At 42.5% G+C, this 18,356-nt stretch overlaps 1 protein-coding gene across 2 annotated transcripts in view; it reads left to right on the forward strand.

Moving 5' to 3' along the window:
- Positions 1-10,968: 10,968 nt before the first annotated feature.
- Positions 10,969-18,356, forward strand: part of PLCB1 (phospholipase C beta 1) — a 692,285-nt gene continuing 684,897 nt past the window's right edge. Inside the window, exon 1 of one of the 2 annotated variants that reach the window (XM_082644419.1) lies at positions 10,969-11,387. In XM_082644419.1, coding sequence (XP_082500545.1) covers positions 11,289-11,387 — 99 coding nt within the window. In that variant the 5' untranslated portion in view covers positions 10,969-11,288. The remainder of the gene's footprint in view (positions 11,388-18,356) is intronic. The other variant, XM_082644420.1, reaches the window with a different exon arrangement.

Genomic DNA, 18,356 nt, shown 5'->3' on the forward strand with positions numbered 1-18,356 from the left:
TCTATGGTGGGATAATCTACATCTATGTAGATTATCTACATAGATAGATAATCTATGTAGATCAATCTACATCTATGTAGATCCATAAATCTACATCTATGGAGGGCAGGGGAAAGATGAGGAAAGGATGATGCCAAAACCAAGTTCCTCATCTTCCTCATCTTCTCAATTCTTGATTGAGAAATCAACAGATAGTGAACAGAGTGAATCAGTCAGTTGTGATCTAAAGGTATTATTTAACGATATGGAGCTAAATGGCAAAAGAATCAGGTAACGTGATTAAAAGTACTTAAACTGAAGAGAGAGACATTGGGTGGGGTTGGGACAGGAAGCTTCATCTATTTATGAGAAGCTTTATCCATTTATTTGGCACTTAAAAACTAAGAGTTTGTATATTTGATAAACATGAAATCTAAAAAGCAATGTGTCTATGACATTGTTTTTACTGATTCACTTTTTTGAAAAATGTGGACAAATATTTCCCCAAAGAAACAGGTTTTTGAGAACTTTTAAACATGAACACACTCACACACACACACACACACACACACACACACAGACATTCATCACTGTCACCAAGCAACTATTTTCTATCAATAAATGTGAGATGATTTTTCCCCCCACGTGTGAGTACTGCAGTTCTTTGCCTAACTTTTGTCTGTATATTTAACCTCACATTCTTGAGAATCAAACCTACCGAGCACATTTACAGCTAAGGTGAGTCCACAAGAAAGCAGTGACCAACTTTCTCCTCTGTCCCTTCCTCTGGAATAAAAAGCAATTATACAAATATAGAACCTATTTTATTATTAAAAAATGCTTCTAAAAATAGAACTAGATAATTGGTCTCATCAAAATTTATGTCTTTGCCTAAAAGAGGGATCAGAAATGAAACACATATCAATACAAAGGAGACACATCATTATATAAATAGGAAATCTCAATATTTAAAAATTCAAATATCAACTATTAGCAACTTAGTGCATTTTTTTGTAGTAGCCCTGGTTATTGTACTATGAGGAAAAAAATCTATTCTCTCAACATTCAGGGATGAACAAGAGAGAGGCCATTAAGACAAACGGATTTTCTGAGTATAGATATTAAGCAGCATGTTAGATTTCTCCTGTGGTGCAATCTTAGTTTTCCATCACAGCACATAAAAACATATTCTAATATCAGTAACTAGCCAGTTGGTATGTTACCCATGGAGTGTGGAGTCAACATGGATTTTTTGCCCAACTTCAACAGCCCATGAAAGCTTAGCGTGTGACTCCATTATATGGAGTTGACTTCAGCTGTTTTGTAAAGAGCTTACCTCTCAGGAGATGAAGCTTAAGATGTATGCCTAAAAGACACTATGATTATTTTATAAGTAATAAAATTGATTCTCCTCAATGCCAAGATATTCCTTGAGAAGAAGTTAGTTCCTTAGGAAATTGGAATCAGGACTCCAGGACACTGGAGAATCATTTGCTTGCCTGTGGCACTAATACACTGCACAGGTACTTCTCAGCTCCTGTGTGCACACCAATCCCTCGGGCTTTTGGCTAAAAGCACACTGTGATACAGTCGGTCTGAGGTGGAGCCCAAGATTCTGTGTCTCTAAAAAGCTCCCAGGGGATGCTGATGCTGCTGGTTTGTGGACCACAAATTGAGTGGTTAGGTGCTAAATGATACAATAAGCTTCTTGTTGACTAGATTGCTAGGTTTCCTATGTTGGCATAAAAGAGAGAAAACTAATTGTAGAGTTTAATAGATTGCTTATCACACAGTAGGAATTCAATTTACATCTTTTGAGAGACTATGCTCTCCTCAGATAAGTATGGAGTTGAAGAGAACCCCTAGAGGACATATCTTAGGCATATTTAATGAGAACTAAACTCTATATCTCTATATCCTTGGTGCAATTTTATATTTCATTTATACAAATAATGTAATGAGAAATGCTATTTTAATAACAATTTCTCACATATTTGCAGAAAAGATTAATTTGAATAATTATAAATTATACACCAAACATTATTTTATGGGGAACGTAATTTTGCAAGATGATTTCCTTAGATTTTTATTTATTGTAGGTTTTGCTGTTGTCAGGCTGTTTTTGTCACTAGGGGTTGTTATGGGCCAAAATTTATATTCACTTATATTCACCTAGTTCAGACAGTTGCCTATCTTCATGTTTAAAACATATTTTGCTTCCAATCTGCTATATTGTGTGGGCTTACTTCTTTATAGTTTATTAGTAGAATTAACTAGACCTACACATTCCATGCCATAGAGAAATAAAGAAATAGGACACTTATGAGGCAATAAATGCTCAGTTACTTTAAGGGAAAAGCTCAAGAAGTCTTGAACTTTTCCCTTCCTATAGAACAGGGGTTTGCAGACTATAGTCTATGGACCAAATCCAGCCTGCCACCTCTGTTTGTAAATAAAGTTTTATTGGAACACGGACACACTCAATGTGTGTGTGTCTATACTGTCTAAAGCTAATTTCAGTCTACAATGGTGGAGTTGAGTAGTGATAGAGATCATGTGGCCTGCAGAACCTAAAATATTTACTCTCTGACCTTAAAAGTTTGCCTATTCATTCTTCCATACAGTTAAAGAGTATATTCTTTCTAATAAATTAATTTGAATAGGTAACAGGAGACAACATTCTTATTTTCACTCAGACTAGAATTAGAATGTAGGGTGATGCAAATCTTACATTGTTTCCTCCTTTGGAAGGTGCAGTGGCAACAACATAGCTCAAATAACAGTATATATATTCTGTTTGGTGGGGAGGTTCTCTCCATTGTCTATTTGCAACTTAATTTTTCTTTTTTAACCACTCCCCAAAACAAACGTGACTACCTGTTATTAGAGTATTTTCATTTTTTCTCTGTAGTCAAGAAAAGAGGGTGTTTTGCATCTTCATATTTATGACCTGAATTTTTTTACTACAGTTTTAAGTAAACCATTTTCCAAGTTATTTTTCTTTTCAGATTTGTAACATAATAACTGCCATCTGTTGCTTGGCTTGGCTGTTCTCTGCTCCTTGTACATATTTGTATATGGGAATCTGATATTTAATATGTACCAGTGGAGGTAACCTATACTGGGGAAATGCATACATGTTTATAAAATATCTGTATTTACCCAATAAATATATGTACACCTTGATTCAATTTTTTAAATCTGCCTTAAATTGCTAACCTGGTACGATTTTTGTGAATGCAAAATCCCAGCTCAATATTATTCTTTATCTATATGATTCAGTTTGGCATTACAAAGCTGGGTCAGCAAAGATGTGGGATTATTTATTTATTTCCATCTTTAAAATCAGAAGGAGACTGGAATATATGTCTTTCTTTTTAGTCATGCTATTTAGTTAGATAAAGAATGAAATCGTCCAAACCCTTATTCTGTCAATTCTCTAGCATATTATAATGTCAGCATTAAAGTAAAAGATGGTATTCAAGTGAGAAAAAGCACAAGTTCACAGTCTCTGTAAATCATCATAGATTGACATACATGGCAACATCTATCTCTAATTATGTAGCTGCTACTGTAGCATTGGGGCCTATTTTGAATAAAATGCAACACTATGCCAGCTCCCTCATTACTTAACCTCACAAATACTTTGAGTACAATTCTTTTCCATGAAAATCAGTGTTTCTACCCTGATCCTGAATTGGTGGAATGACTGAAAACCAGCAATTTCTTCAGAAACAGAAACCCCAGGGAAATACATGAAAAGACAAAAGGCATTTTTCATAACCTGCTGGCACAGAGCACTGAAAGGCATTTAGAGAATCGAAGTGGAACAAAACAATAGCATCAGAAGCCACAAGAGTGTTCGTTGTTTGCTTTAGTACCAGTTAGGGCTGTTTGTGGCTTCATGGGCTGAAACCTCCCCAAATTGTAGGGATTTAAATGAGATAGAAAACTTTTTCTGATTTAAAATCTAGGTGATCCAGGATGATGTGATTGTTGGGAGACCCAAGAACTTCTATCTTCCTGCTCTACCCACCTCACTTCTGACTTCCATTCTCAAGGTCACCTCAGGGCTGAAAGTTCAGCCCTCAAGTGGGCATTCCATGGAGCAAGAGGGGGAATGAGGGCAGGTGAACAAAGCATACTGTCGTCCCAAATTAGATTGGAGTCTGTTGGAGGAGGTCATTGAGAGGGTGTGACATGTTGTCCCGCGAGCTTGATCTGGGCAATTGGAGGTTCCTCACCTACCCCCTCTCCCTGAAATGTACCTTCTGCCCAATATTTCACAATGGGAGCCATTGTCAAGGATGCATCCTTGAGAGAGCATGAGTTGTTGAGACCATCTGGATGGGATACGTGACTGAACCACGTTAAGTACAAACTTTAAGATTCTGGTGGGCCGGTGCCCGATATAAGCCTGGTATGTAAATTCCCTTGATTTTAACCTGTCATCTACCAGTCTAGAGTGTCTGCTTCTTTCTTTGGTCTCTTCCTGCCCTCTGTGTAATTGGAGCAGTTTCGAATTCCCCCCCAGGGAACTTTTGAGGTTTCAAACCAACAGAATCCTACTGCCACTGGTCTCTAGGAGAATGGATACTGGGTAGGCAACCAGACTCTCTCTAACAGGGACTCCCTGATGAGCATCTTTCCTCACTGCTTTTGTATGTTTTACATAATAATATGATTGGTTATAACAAAAAAGTTTGCTCTTAGATCCCTAAGGTGGGGCGACTATAGAGAAATGACAGAATGCCCGAAAAGAGAAGTCCTGATTGGAAACAGTCATGTTCTTGTTTGTTATAGCCCAAGAAAACGTGAAAAGATGGTTATCCATATTTTATAGATGTTAGTGTACCAGTAAATGGTGACTGAAGTCTTTGCATAAGAAGAGGTTCAAAATTGGGAAATTTAACTTCAGTTTAATTAGGAGGGGAATTTTTATCTGAAATTAGTCAATAGACCAAAAGATTTTTTAAAAGTGTGAATTCATTCATATGTTCAAAAGCTCAAAAATAATAATAAATTTCCTTTAAATTCTGGTGAGATATCACTAGAGACCCAAAGGCTGGTGGTTATATTTGAAGTGAGAGAGGATTGGGGGGTGCTGATATTTATTTTTATAGAATAGAGAAGACAGAATGACTCATGAAGATTATACTGTGACACTTGCCTGTTGCATCACTCTGTCAGAGGGTCTGGAGATGGCAGGAGGGAAGCAGGGTGAGGTGGAGAGGTCTTTCCTAGATGCTTCTTGTTCTGAGGCGTTGTTTCCATGGGCCACACTCCCTAACACCTGCATTTTCTGTGAAATCGGATTCTTAGAGCATCTCTCCTTAGACATTTTTGGATCTGCGCTTCCAAATTCTTTTTTTTCAAAATGGTGTTTAAGGTGATCAGACAGATTTCAATAAAAGCTTTTACTTTAAATGAAGGATGAAACAGAGCTTAAATGAATATCAGGTCATTTTCTTTTTCAAGAAGAAAAAAAAACCCACCATTTTTTTAACATAACTAAAGCAATCTGAAAGCTCTTTTCTTTTGTGTGATAGAATTTAGAGAAAATACATTGTGCTATTAAGAAAGGGTTCAAAGGAGAGCCTCTGGGGAGGGAAAGCATAGATTTTTTCCATGCACCAGTGATAATTTTAAGTTGTCTTCTTTTGAGTCCCTGCCTGTCCCAGGGTTTTACTTGATAATAGAACTCACTGAGTCAGAACTTGGCAATTTCATCATGATGCCTGTTCTTATTTACCATCTAAGATGTATAAATCTTATCTCTTATATTGCTGTGAAATGTAATAATGGTAATAATGTTGCTAATGACATTTACTTCTTAGCTTGAATACTCTCAACGTATAGTTCTTGTTCACAGAATTATACTGTGCAGGTGATCACGTGACACTCACCCTGCGGTCCCTTCAGGGACCCAGGCTAACAGAGGCTCTGCTTTCTTCAATGTGCGGTCCTCAAGGTCACCGTAGGGATCATCTTCATTCCAGACAGGCAGGGATGGAAAGGGTATGGAGTAGCACAGATGGAGGGTTTTATGTACCAAAGGCTATTTAATGTAACCCAGATGTGGTTATTATAAAGCTGGTTCTAGGCGGTTTTTCCTCCCTATCTCTCTGTTATTTCCAAAAAGATAGAGTTAGAGGAACCCTGATGCTTAGATGCAATTAGAACACATTTATTGGTAATGGAAAAGAACTTTTTAATTCTAGAAGGTTAGAGATGAAAATGGCTATGATTAAAGTTTATAGAATCAATGCAGGCAGAAAGAAGTTGACTAAATCACAGACCACAGAATTAGGATGCTGCCTTTGAATACTGCTCATAAAAAGTTATTCTAGGGCACATAAAGGCAATATAGTACAATTTTAGAATAATTATAAGTGCATTAACTACTATTGATTAGCACTATGTGACAGTGACTTGCATACATGATTTCATTTGATCTTCACAATAACTCTTCAAGAAAGCGTAGTGTGGTGATTAAACATGTCTGCTCTAGGGCCAAGCTGCCTGGGATTTAATTCTGGTTCTTCCACTTACTAGCTGGAAAAGCCTGTACAAGTATTTAATCCTTCCTGACTCAGTTTTCTCTACTATAAAATGGAGATGGGGCTTCCCTGGTGGAACAGTGGTTGAGAGTCCTCCTGCCGATGCACGGGATACAGGTTCATACCTCGGTCCGGGAAGATCCCACATGCTGTGGAGCAGCTGGGCCCGTGAGCCATGGCTGATAAACCTGCGCGTCCGGAGCCTGTGCTCCGTCCACAACGGGAGAGGCCACAACAGTGAGAGGCCCGTGTACTGGAAAAAAAAAAAAAAAAAATGGAGATGATAATGATAACCCAGTTCATGGGGTTAATGTGAGGATTAATGAATTAAAAGTTTAAAATCCTTATAGCTTTCATCATCATTATTATTTACCCATTAATATATTAGGCTTCTGTATTTCAGAAGGAGGAAGATACTTTCCCAATGTCACAAAGCGAGTCATTGGTAGAGCTGGCTCTTAGAAAGTATGTCTGTTCGAATCAAAACACCCTTCCTTCCCACTGTGGCAGACCTCGAGTGATGCACTGCTAAGAGACAGGGCTACATACCACAGTTTTCTAGAGGAATTGGGAATACTTACATTATATTGCAGTTGAAAGTAGGGAAAAACTACTCAGATCTGAGTTGTAAGTTCTAGAGGTGCCTAGCATGGTGGTTGAGAGTTAAGTTCTCAAATCAGAGATCCAAGGTGTCAAGCCTGGTTCCAAGTTGGGTAACATTAAGCAGGTTAATTCACCTCTCCAAGTCTTAATTTTATAATCAATAAAACTGGAGATAATAATATGGTCTACCAGATCAGCTGAGGCTAATAGTAAGGCTTAAGCAATAAACACACTTATTGCTTCACTTATCAGGAAATCTAGATACTTGCAAAGGGCTAACAATCTCATGAAGGACTGATTAAGGCTCTTTGCATGTTTCTAGTTGGCTGTCCTCTTTACGGGGTAACAGAGAGAGAGAAAAACAGAGGGCGAGACAGACAAAGTCAGAGGGAGACAGAGAAAGGAGCAGGCCCTACTCCCTTAATCCATTGGGCAGATTTGGGTCTCCTAATGACCTCCTAAACCAATCAGAGAGAAGGAGAATGTGATTGTATAATTGCTTTAGACCAATAGACCAATCGCAGTTCATTTCCTGGGAAGAGGGAGGAGCCACCTTTCCTAAGCACATTGCCAGCTGAACCAAATCAGGGTTTGCTTAACAAGGAAAAGGGGGTGGGAGTGTGCTATTGAACAGTAAGTGTTATGTTACCGAGTATCTGGGAAGTGCTTAGCCTAGTGCTCTGGCCTAGAGTTAATTCTCAGTAATGGTTAGCTTTGCCAACTCCCTGAGGCTGACATTCCCGAGGGCAATTCTGTGCTCTCACATAAAACAGACCTTTTTATTGTTTTAAAAACAGAACAGATCACTGAACTGGATGGATCACAGGCCTGGCTCGCACAATTTTGGATGTTCTTACCAGTCCCTTTGCATGGCAAAAATCCCCACATGTTAAAACTACTTCTGTCCTGTATCTTAACCAGAGGTGTGGAAAATGAGGGAGTTGAACCAAGCTGCCTCAAGCCTCATCTTACATGTTGAAGGGGGTCATCCCATAGCTCTCCTGGCTCAGACTGCATCCTTCTGCTGGCAGAAGGAGTTCCCACAGTCCATGCTTGTCTTGAAGACAAACACTGTTCCGAATTCTACAGCTTTATTCTCCTTACATTCACAACAACAAGCAACAGCTGGGAAGGATCAAGACTACTAGATGAGTGACTCAACCAGCTACTTCCCACAATAATGGTGCATAATAAATGATCCCCCAGTCCCTGGCCAGATCGGTGGATTCAACAATGAGCATATATTGTCATGCTCATAAGTCTTCAGGTTGTCTGGGTTCTGGCAGATCTCAGATGGCTTCTGTTGGATTTGCCTCTAGGCTGCAGATTGGGCCTACATCTGCCCCGTATGGCTCTCTGAGACATGTTTGTCTCACGGTAATAACCAGAAACTCCAGAGGGCACATATATTTCCCACCCATCCCCACAAGTATATTTCAAGCCTTTGCTTAGGTCACATCTTCTAGCATCTCATTGGCCAATATCAATGGGGTGAATGAATACACAGGTCACCATAAGGTCACATGGCAAAGTGTGTGGATACAGAGGATAAGGAACAGAGAGAGATGATGCAATCAGCCACCACGAAGAGGCTCATTCTACCTTCTCATTTAGCCTAGAGCCCATTTCTAATCCTCCAAACTCAGCTTCTAGAGGGCACATCTCTGGTCTATCTTGCCTTCCTACATCATTCTGTTGTTAAGCCTATTTGGTCAATAATCTTTTCAGTACAAAACTGAGGGCAGTGGAGAAATAAAAGAGAGAACAGAGAAGAGAAAAGAACAAGTCTGGTAGGATGAATTATAAGCACAATTGAGAAGGGCAGGAACGCTGGAAGTAGAGTTGTGTTGCTGTTTTCAAGAGAAGCAGTGTGAAAATGATGGTGCTTTCTACACTTAGCAAGCCAAGGCCACTGGATAGAGAGTCTTTGGACAATATACTCAGGTTTTAGTTTAGGGACATGTGATCAAAATGAAATAAGTCAGTCTTTAGAGAGATTCTTTGTGGCAAGTGGCTTCCAAGGACCAGGTAAGGCCCCCCAAAAAGAGCAGGAGTCAGGGGTCATGTTCACCAGGTTATCCCTGGTGGTTATCGTAGTCCCTAGCATACAGCTGCTAATCAACACATATGTTTTGAATGCATTGAAATATTTAACAGCAAATTTCCCCATCAGATTTTGGGTAATGTTTTGACCGAGTTTATAAACATTGGGCCTTGGAAGCCTCTGGGGCAGAGGAAAAAAGACAAACACTTAAGAGAAAAGAATGTTTCTCTCCTTCTTTGTTCATATTCTGTTTCTTCTTTTGTAAAATCAACTTTATTGAGGTACAATTTACTTACAATAAAACATACTCATTTTAGGTATACAATTCTATAATTTTGACAACTGTGTACACACACGATATGGAACATTTCCGTCACTCTCAAAAGTTCCCTGGTTCACCTTCCCTGTCAATCCCTGCCACTCCTGGCCACAGGCAACCACTGATCTGCTTTCTGTCAACATAGACTGGTTTACCTGTTGTAGAATTCCTCAAGTGGAATTGAACAGTATGTAGTCTATTGTGTCCAGCTTCTTTCACTAGGCTTAGAGTCTGTGGGATTTATCTGTGTGGTTGTATGCCCATTACTTTTATATTGCTGAATGGTATTCCATTGTTTGGCATACCACATTTTGTTTATCCATTTACCTGTTGATTGACATTTGTGGTTTCCAGTTTGGGGATATGATGAAGAAAGCTACGAGCATTACTGAACAAGTCTGTGAGAACATATGTTTTCATTTCTCTTGGGTAAATACCTAGAAGTGGAAGTTCCGGGTTTTATGATAAGTAAATGTTTAACTTCATAAGAAAACTGTTTTTCCAAGTGGCTTTACCATTTTATACTCTCTCCAGCAGTGAATGAAATTTCCAGTTGCTCCTCATTCTGTCAACACTGGTATTATCGGTCTTTTAAACTTGATCTATTCTGGTGGGGCTATCTCTTTCTTTGTTGTAAAAGAAATGAGAAATGTCTGTTGAATGAGTACAAACATCCTTACACCTATGTTCCTAAATGAGCAAGTTTCTATCAGTTAGACACCTCTCTCTCTCTTTCTCTCCTCCTCTGTCTCTGATACACGCGCGCACGTGCACACACACACACACACACACACACACACACAGGGGCCTTCTGTCATCGTGGGAAATAAAAGCATTGTTTCTCTTAGAATGGGCTTGCTTTCTCAGAAACACAACTTAACCGAAGAATGCCCGGGCTTCAAGACCAGCGCGCTGCAAATTCTCAGGGCTGGCAAGGTTTCCCCAAAGAGCTCTCACTCCATGCCTCTCAAATGCTCTCTGCTCTACTAGTAAATAATAATTGTCTTTTCAAAAAGCTGGTTTGTGGTCAACGCTGGAGAGCTCCAGCTAGAGGGGAAAGCAGTGGGTCGCTTCTCCGCTCCCTCCGACGGCTCCATTTTCCCACCCCGTTTGGACCCAAAGACATTTCCAGGCTCGGGCTCACGTTCCCCAGCAAACCCCCAGGAACGTCTGGCTCCCGGACACCCCAGCACCCCCAGCACCCCGCCACCGGGGCACCAGGCATGCTCAGAGGCGCGGCGGCGCAGGCGTTGGCTGCAGTGAAGGCCGGGAGCCGGGAGGTGCCGCTGCGTCCCCGCTTCCCGGCGCCTGACCCAGTGCGCAAAGTTGGGCTGGAAGCCGCCGAGGGAAGGAGGGACTGAGCGAGCGCTGGTGGCGGGGAAGGGGGGCGGGAGGAGGAGGGAGGAGGGGAAGGAGCAGGGCGGGGGGGCGCCGAGCGTGTGTCATTCGCGCTCTCCCTCCATGTCTAGAGGATGTGCTGAATGGTACGCCAGGAGGCGGCGGCGGCCGAGGAGCAGTATCCGGAGGCGGCTGGCAGCCCTGCTTGGCGGCTCTTTGCCCTCCGAGGCTCCGCTTCCACCGCGGGCGCCCGACCCCGCGTGCCGCCCGATCATGGCCGGGCGCCTCGCCCCCGCGCGCCCCGCCTGCTGAGCCGCGCCGGAGGAGGTGCGGAGGCCGGCGCGGGAGCAGAGGCGAGCGCCTCTGGAGCCGGGAAAGGAGCCCGCGCCCTGCGCCCCGTCCCTGCCGCGCTCGCCCGGGCCGCCCGGAGCCCCGATGAGCCCTGATGGCCGGGGCTCAGCCCGGAGTACACGCTCTGCAACTCAAGCCCGTGTGCGTGTCTGACAGCCTCAAGAAGGGCACCAAATTCGTCAAGTGGGATGATGTAAGTCGGGGCGGCTGGCGGGGGTGCCGGCTGGGCGCGGGGCAGGCGCGGGCCTCTCGTGGGGGTGGGGCGAGGGGTGCGTTATGCAATGGGCGCACCCGGGCGGGCGCGGGGGCTTCGGAGCGCTCAGGTCGCCGCCGCCCGGGCGGGTGGCCGACAGCGGCGGCTGGGCGCCCGCTCCTGGGTCCTTGGGTTCAATAGTTGACGTCCTGGCTGGGTCTGGTCAGCGCCCCCTGAGGTCTGAAATCTTTTGGGCCAGTGGAGCCGAAGGGGCCGGCGTTGCCGGTGACGGGTCCTGAGAGTTTGGAAAGTGGGGAGGGTGAAGTTGGGACCCGCAGGAAAGCGCTGCGGTGTGAACAAGTCGCGCCCCTCTCCGCGCGCAGATGCACCCCCTGTTACCTCCTTTGGTCCCTTTCGAGAAGGAACTGCCTGGGAGTCCGAAACTGTTGAATGATTGCTCAGCGTCTTAGCGCTTTTCTGGGCGCCCACGCGGTAGAGGCAGAGGACACAGCGGTCCAGCCGACAGGTGGTCGGTGATGCCAAACTTTAGCGCCCGGGCTCCGCAGAGAAGGGCCCTGAGAAAGGCTGGGGAGGACACACCAGGGGAGGGCTGAAGAGCAGAAGGGGGTCACTGAGGGGTCGACGAGGGCTCGGTGGGCCTGCAGGCTAAGCGGGAGGACAAGTTTCTGAGAACTGAGCTGGCTGGAGTCTTCAGTTCGAAATAGACATAGAACACAAGACATTACCTCAGTTTACCTTCATCTTATGCCAGGAGTGGCTGGGCTAAGTCCAGTACTTTACAGGAACCCTGGACCCTAGGACTTCAAGTGAACCCCCCACCCCGCGCATTGCCTTCAGACACTTTAATAATCTTGCTGAATACATGGGGATCTTCGGATGGAGGACATTAGTTTATCAATTTTATGGCCTAGATGTCATTCAACAGGTTTGATAAGAACAACCCATGGGAATAAACCTGAGCTGCTGGATCTAAGGAAATTTGGGTCCAGATGACTAAGACATCTCTTAAACAGGAGGAGTTATAGGAGAATGAGGCATTCTTCTTGCTGAAAAGATTTTCCACCTAGTAAATTATAGCCTGTTATTCTCCAGGGTATTTTTCTTTAATCTTCTTAAGCCATTTTCCAGTGTCTGAAAACAATTTAAATATTCCAGGTAGAGAATCCAGTTACTTAGCTGAGCGGGTCTGTGTCTATATTTTGTCCATTTGGAAGTGCAAACAGGACTTGGAGGCTGAGCCCACAGCTTCCTTGAAAGCTCATACCAGTTATTAAATGCTGTAGGCATCCTTTTACTATGGACTTTACACTTGTCTCTTTCTGTCCTAGTCTAATGACCGGATGCTTTGTAAATGGATTATTCCACACTCTAAACAATAAGTTCAGACAGATGAAATGCTTTGTCTGTGTCAAGGAAAAACAGAGAAAATGCAGTTCAACAACAAATAAAGCAGTCTTGCCCATCTTGAGATCAGATAGAAAGCTAATATGATGATGGGTTTACTGAGAAAGAGAATGAAGAACAGAAGGAAGAGAGAGAGAGCAAGAGAGAGAGAGAAAGAGACTATGCAGAATAAGAAGGGTATTCCGGGATAAGCTCTGGATTTATTCACAGAGATGATTTTAAACTGCATTTTAAATAATTCTCCAGATGAACCGGTTTGCAAGGCAGAAACAGAGACACAGATGTAGAGAGCAAACGTATGGACACCAAGGGGGGAATGTGGCGGGGGGGGCGGTGGTGGTGGGATGAATTGGGAGATCGGGATTGACATATATACACTAATAAGTATAAAATAGATAACTAATATAAATAATAATGAATAAAATAAAATTTATACAATGTTTGAAGAAAAAAATAATTCTCTAGAATGTCTTGTTTGGAAGAAAATATGAGTGTCACTTTGAAAATGAAGTTCTTCTGTGGAAACACTTTTTGATACATCCAGGTAGATGACTTTTATTATGTGAATTTATGTCACATATATTTCTTCCTCACCTACTAATGCCAGGCCCTGGATTAGAGCCTGGTGTGATGAAGAAAGCAGCAACCTCCCTGCTGTTACCGACCTTACATACTAGGTGGAGGAGACAGAAAATTATCAAGAACACCAATGATACAGAGATTATGAGGGCTGCAGGGAGAGTGATGGAGAGGCTGCTAGTCAAACGCCACCTGCAGAAGGTGAGAAGGGCTCCCTCTGAGCATTGAACAGTGAGTTTCTGGGGCAGTCCAGTAGGAAGGATATGGACACTAAGGAGAGGGCCAGGGGAATATCAGATCTTTCATAGGGGAGAAACCAGACTGCATCCAGGAGTCAGGTTATGTGGAATGCAATGGACTATCCTGTAAGTTCCTTGGTTGGCCTTCTTGGTCTCCGTGGTGATCTGTGGAGTAAGACGGACCCAGACTTTCTTAGGATGTTTTTTTCCTCCCCAGGTGTCACCCTTCTACTCTCCCCCGTTCATATTTGTCCTTCTAGTATCAAGCCAGTTTAGGTTATCTGGCTAATTGTATTGCATATTAGTGAGACTGTGTGTTGAAGACACAGAGAGCTAGATCTTGAGTCCAAAGGCCTGGGCGTACCTGCTGATTCTTTTACCAGTCAGCTGTGTGACTTTAGCTTAATCACTTAACCTCTGTGAATCTTTGCTGCCTCTTGCTCAGACTGTGAGAATGCTACCTTTCCTACCTATTTCATCTAAACGTTGGCAGCAGCTGATAGGTAAAGCAGCCCTTCTCACACTTGAGCGTGCATCAGAAACATGTGGGGGGATTGGTAAGATTCAGACTGCTGGGGCCCACCCTCAGTTTCTGATTCAGAAGGTCTGAGATGGAGCCTGGGAATTTGCCTTTCTCACAGGGTCTTGGGTAGTACTGATGCTGCTGGTTGGGGAACCACACTTTGAAACCACTGAGATAAGGTTTGTGGAAAAAAACTTGGAATGTATGGTAGAGAGCACAATCTTGCTGGCCTGTGTACATTTTCACTGGTTTGTAAGTTTAATTTTATCTCTGTGTTTGTATTTTGAGAAATTCTTCCAATTGTTACCTTTCTACCTACCTAGGAGGTAGAAAAAAACTCAGTGACATAATCGTGGACAATCTTTTTAGATCTTCTGGGATATTTAGGAAGTGTCTCTGATGCCCAGGTTGACTTAACTCACATTCTTGCATTTCTTTTGAATTTCTTATAGGCAATGAAACATTTTCAGCATTTTCATCTGCTTCTAGTGGGAGTGTTAGAAAAGGAAAGGAAAGAGAGAAGCTTCTTGAGAGGCTGTCTAGTCTGACTTCCTGCCTCTGAGCAGGGGAGGCTGCTGTGTTTTTCCTTTTAGCTCTGACTTTGGGAAATACCTGCTACCCCCACCCCCACCCCCAAGGGTGTGCCCCATCTGCTAGTGAGGAAAAGTAAATGCTGGAAATAATTTAAAATATCTCAAATATCTGATCTCACTTAAAAATTGTAAACCCTCTTCTCTGATCTTTAAGACAAAGGATGGGCAAACTCAAAACAGATTTTCAATAGCCCATTAGAAAGCATAATGGTACATTTGAAAATGATGAGTGTGGGCCTATTTAGAATTGTGTAGAGATTCTGTCTTGTTCTTTGAGTGGCTAAAGCACCATAATCACCAGTCCTGTTGTCCTGACCACCATGTAGAATGGGGGATGTCACCCAGAGGGCGCAGTGCCCTGCATAGTCTATTGGCTACCTACCAATGTCATGGTGAGGCTGTGGATCCTCTAAGGGTGGTAGCCAAAAGCTTTGACATTGGCGTTAACTAGTCACAACAGACAGCAGGGGGGCAGTGGAGCTGGAGTGGAGTCCTGGAGACATCCTGTTCCACCAGGGCCAGGCATAAACCATGCTTTTGCCTGATCCTGGGAATGTCTGCGGGTCCCCAGTGTCTGTGGGGGCATGTGGAAATATTTCCATTTTTGAACAACTAGTAATGGTGTATAGGTATATACAGTCTGAACATCAAGGCCAAGCCTTGTCCTCCAGAACTTGGCCAACAGATAAAGGACTGACCTATGGTGGCTATGTGTTTCACCAGTGATATGAAAGGATGCACCTTGCTTTTATTGTGAGTTTGTATCTTTGCTTTCATTTTGCATTTGTATACGATCAGTCTCTGGTAGTAGGAGGTGGGCGTACAGGACTGGGTGCTTGAGAGTGAGCTAACTTTCTCCATCTCAGCTAGGGAGCTTGGGAGATTGTGAGCCTGGCCCCTCTTGTTTCTCTGTGTTGGACAGGATGTGGAGGGAAAGACGAAGGTTTCCCAACCCCTGATTTGCCTCAAACTCCTCATTTTCAAGTGTACCATTATGCTTTCTAATGGGCTGTTGAGAATCTGTTTTCTGAGTTTGCCCATCCTTCCTCTTAAAGATCTGTGTCTTTGTTCTACAACCTCTGGTGGATGGAGGGCTTCTCATTTGGTTGTTTTCTTTTTCTCCACTCTCACCCTCCAAATTCAGAGCTCACAGTGGGTGAATTGCTTAATGCATCTCAACCTGTTTCCTCATGTGTAATGTAAGGATTGTAGTATCTCCTACTGCACAGAACTGCTGTTACCATTAAAGGAGTGAAGGCACATGCATTGCTCTGTGTGGCGCCTGACATACAACACTCAATAAAATAAGTTGTTAAAAGTGATGGTCCCCCAATAATTAGAGGGCCATGAACTTTATCAAGGTGGTCAGTTTGTGTTGGATGATTCTTTTATTCTATAGGTGGGAAGATCCAGAGCTTCCTTCCATTCCCTTTTAAGTGTGTTTTGAATTTCATATTTTATGATTTGAAAGGGAAAAATGTTCTTTTACCCTTTTAAAAAATATAGGTATCTCAGAGAAAATGAATCTATGTAAAAAATGCAGGACTCTTTCTCTTTAAAGGAAGTCAGTTTCCAAAGCATCCGAAAGTTTTACTTCTACTTAAAAACCTTAGAGTACACACAACACACACACACACACACACACAGAGTAAGTGCACAGGTATGATGCCCAGAAGGAAAAGGAAACAGTTAAAAAAACTTTTGTAATTTAGCAAGAAAAAAATTATATAGAGATAGATATATGTAAGTCTCACATCATACATCATGTCTCAGAAGCGTAATCTTACATTCAAAGGTCATAATTGCTGGACTGGCTAAGTTGTTTGAGAAGAAGGCTGAAGAAGCTTGGAGGTTTGGATGTGCTGAGCGCCCCGTGGATTTGAACAAGTAACTCCCTCACCCCTCTCCACCACTCTGCCCTCCCCACCAAAAAACCCACAGCTAAAACAGGGAATAATAATAAAAAATCATGTTAGTATACTGCACATTTCCCAGCATCCTACACAAAAGCTCAGTTAGAACTTTTGCATTATGTAGAATCTGTAGTTGCAGTTTCCAAAATGATGACAAGGTGACACTGACAAGATTAATGAGGGAGCAGGGGAGAAGCGTTTACAAGGTGGTCAGTCAGCAGCATTGACTTTGGACAGGTTATAGGGGAAAGAGGGCAGAAACAGCCCTGGTTGGTAGGTGGTGGATCCAAACGCAGCCCCCAGAGGGCTGGCAGGTGCCCTCTAAAATACTACTTAACTATGTCCAGATTTGTCCCTTTTTCATGTCCAAAGAGCTTTTGTGAATTTCTCATCGACAGTGATTACTGTAATCTAAGTGTAAGAATATCACTTTTCCAAAGTAAGTCAATAAAGCTATTTTAAGCTTTTGATCAGAGTGTAACGTTCATGAAGTAAAACACGCAAATCTCGGGTCCAGCTGGGTCAGTTTTCACAAAATGAACACTCACGTGATCAGCACCAGATGGAGAAACAGCATCGCCAGCCCACCAAGCCCCTGAGTGCTCCCTTCTGGCCCCTACACCCGCTCTCCTGACTTACAGCTCCGTAGGTTGGTTTTGCCTGTCTTGGATCTAAGAAAGCTATTTTCTTCTTATTTTCAATGAAAACAAAAGCCTAAACCATTTTTATTATTGCTTTAGGACCCTCTTCAACAGTAACAAAAATGACTTATCCTGGGTTTAGATGGACCTTGATTAGGTCCTTATCTAGCCTAAGGTAAGGCCTGGGAAGTGAAGCAGGTGTAGTAAATGCCCCAAAGGCGAAAGCAGTTAAACAAAACGGTAGTAATTGAGCAAGGAAATGTAGTGCCTACAGGCTGTTATTGGCATAACAGAGCAGACTAGTAGAGTGCTGTTTCTGGAATATAATTTTCTCTAGTAGTTTTTCTCTCGCATCTTGCCTGACTTTGATATTCCCACCTATGGTGCAGTAGGATAATTTACTCTGGCTATTAGCATATCTCTAATCCTTCCCAGGAAACTTTAGCCTATCAGTAAATAGCTTCAAATGATATTTACATGCAATGACTGTTTAAATGGGACAGGAACGTTTTGCTTTTTTACATTGAACTTGTTAATCTGTAGTTAAATGTTTCTTTATCAGGATTGTTTCACATTATCATGAACAAGGAGTGCCTGGCAGAAAATGGAATGAGATTGATTGTGAATTGTCGACTAATGCTGTGGGTCTTCACCTAAATAACAAATATTTCGTGACTGAAGACCTTAGTTTTCCCGTTACTGGAGCTAATATGAGGTTCAAGCAGCCTTTTCAGACTGTATCATAAATTCCATCTGCCCAGAAAGATTTCATAATGCTCCCCTCCCCCCATCTATTCCATGTCCCATCCCACAGTCAGAGCCAGTGCCCCTGTATATCAGTAAGGAAAGGAACTAGGACATATTTCTGAGATTTACATGAGATTTTAAAGAAGCTGTCGATTTCTGTTAAAAACTAAATGAAATAGCATGTAAAGAAGGCTAGACTCTTGAAGAGTTCTTTGGCTTCCCCTTTGATCTCTTTGTGCTCTGATATTTGATTTTATTATTTTCTTCATATGTTAATTTTCAATTTGGGGAAATTTTGATTTTAATTTT

The sequence above is a fragment of the Mesoplodon mirus genome, assembly GCF_964341445.2.
Source record: "Mesoplodon mirus genome assembly, chromosome: 15".
In the NCBI taxonomy this organism is placed as follows: Eukaryota; Metazoa; Chordata; class Mammalia; order Artiodactyla; family Ziphiidae; genus Mesoplodon; species Mesoplodon mirus.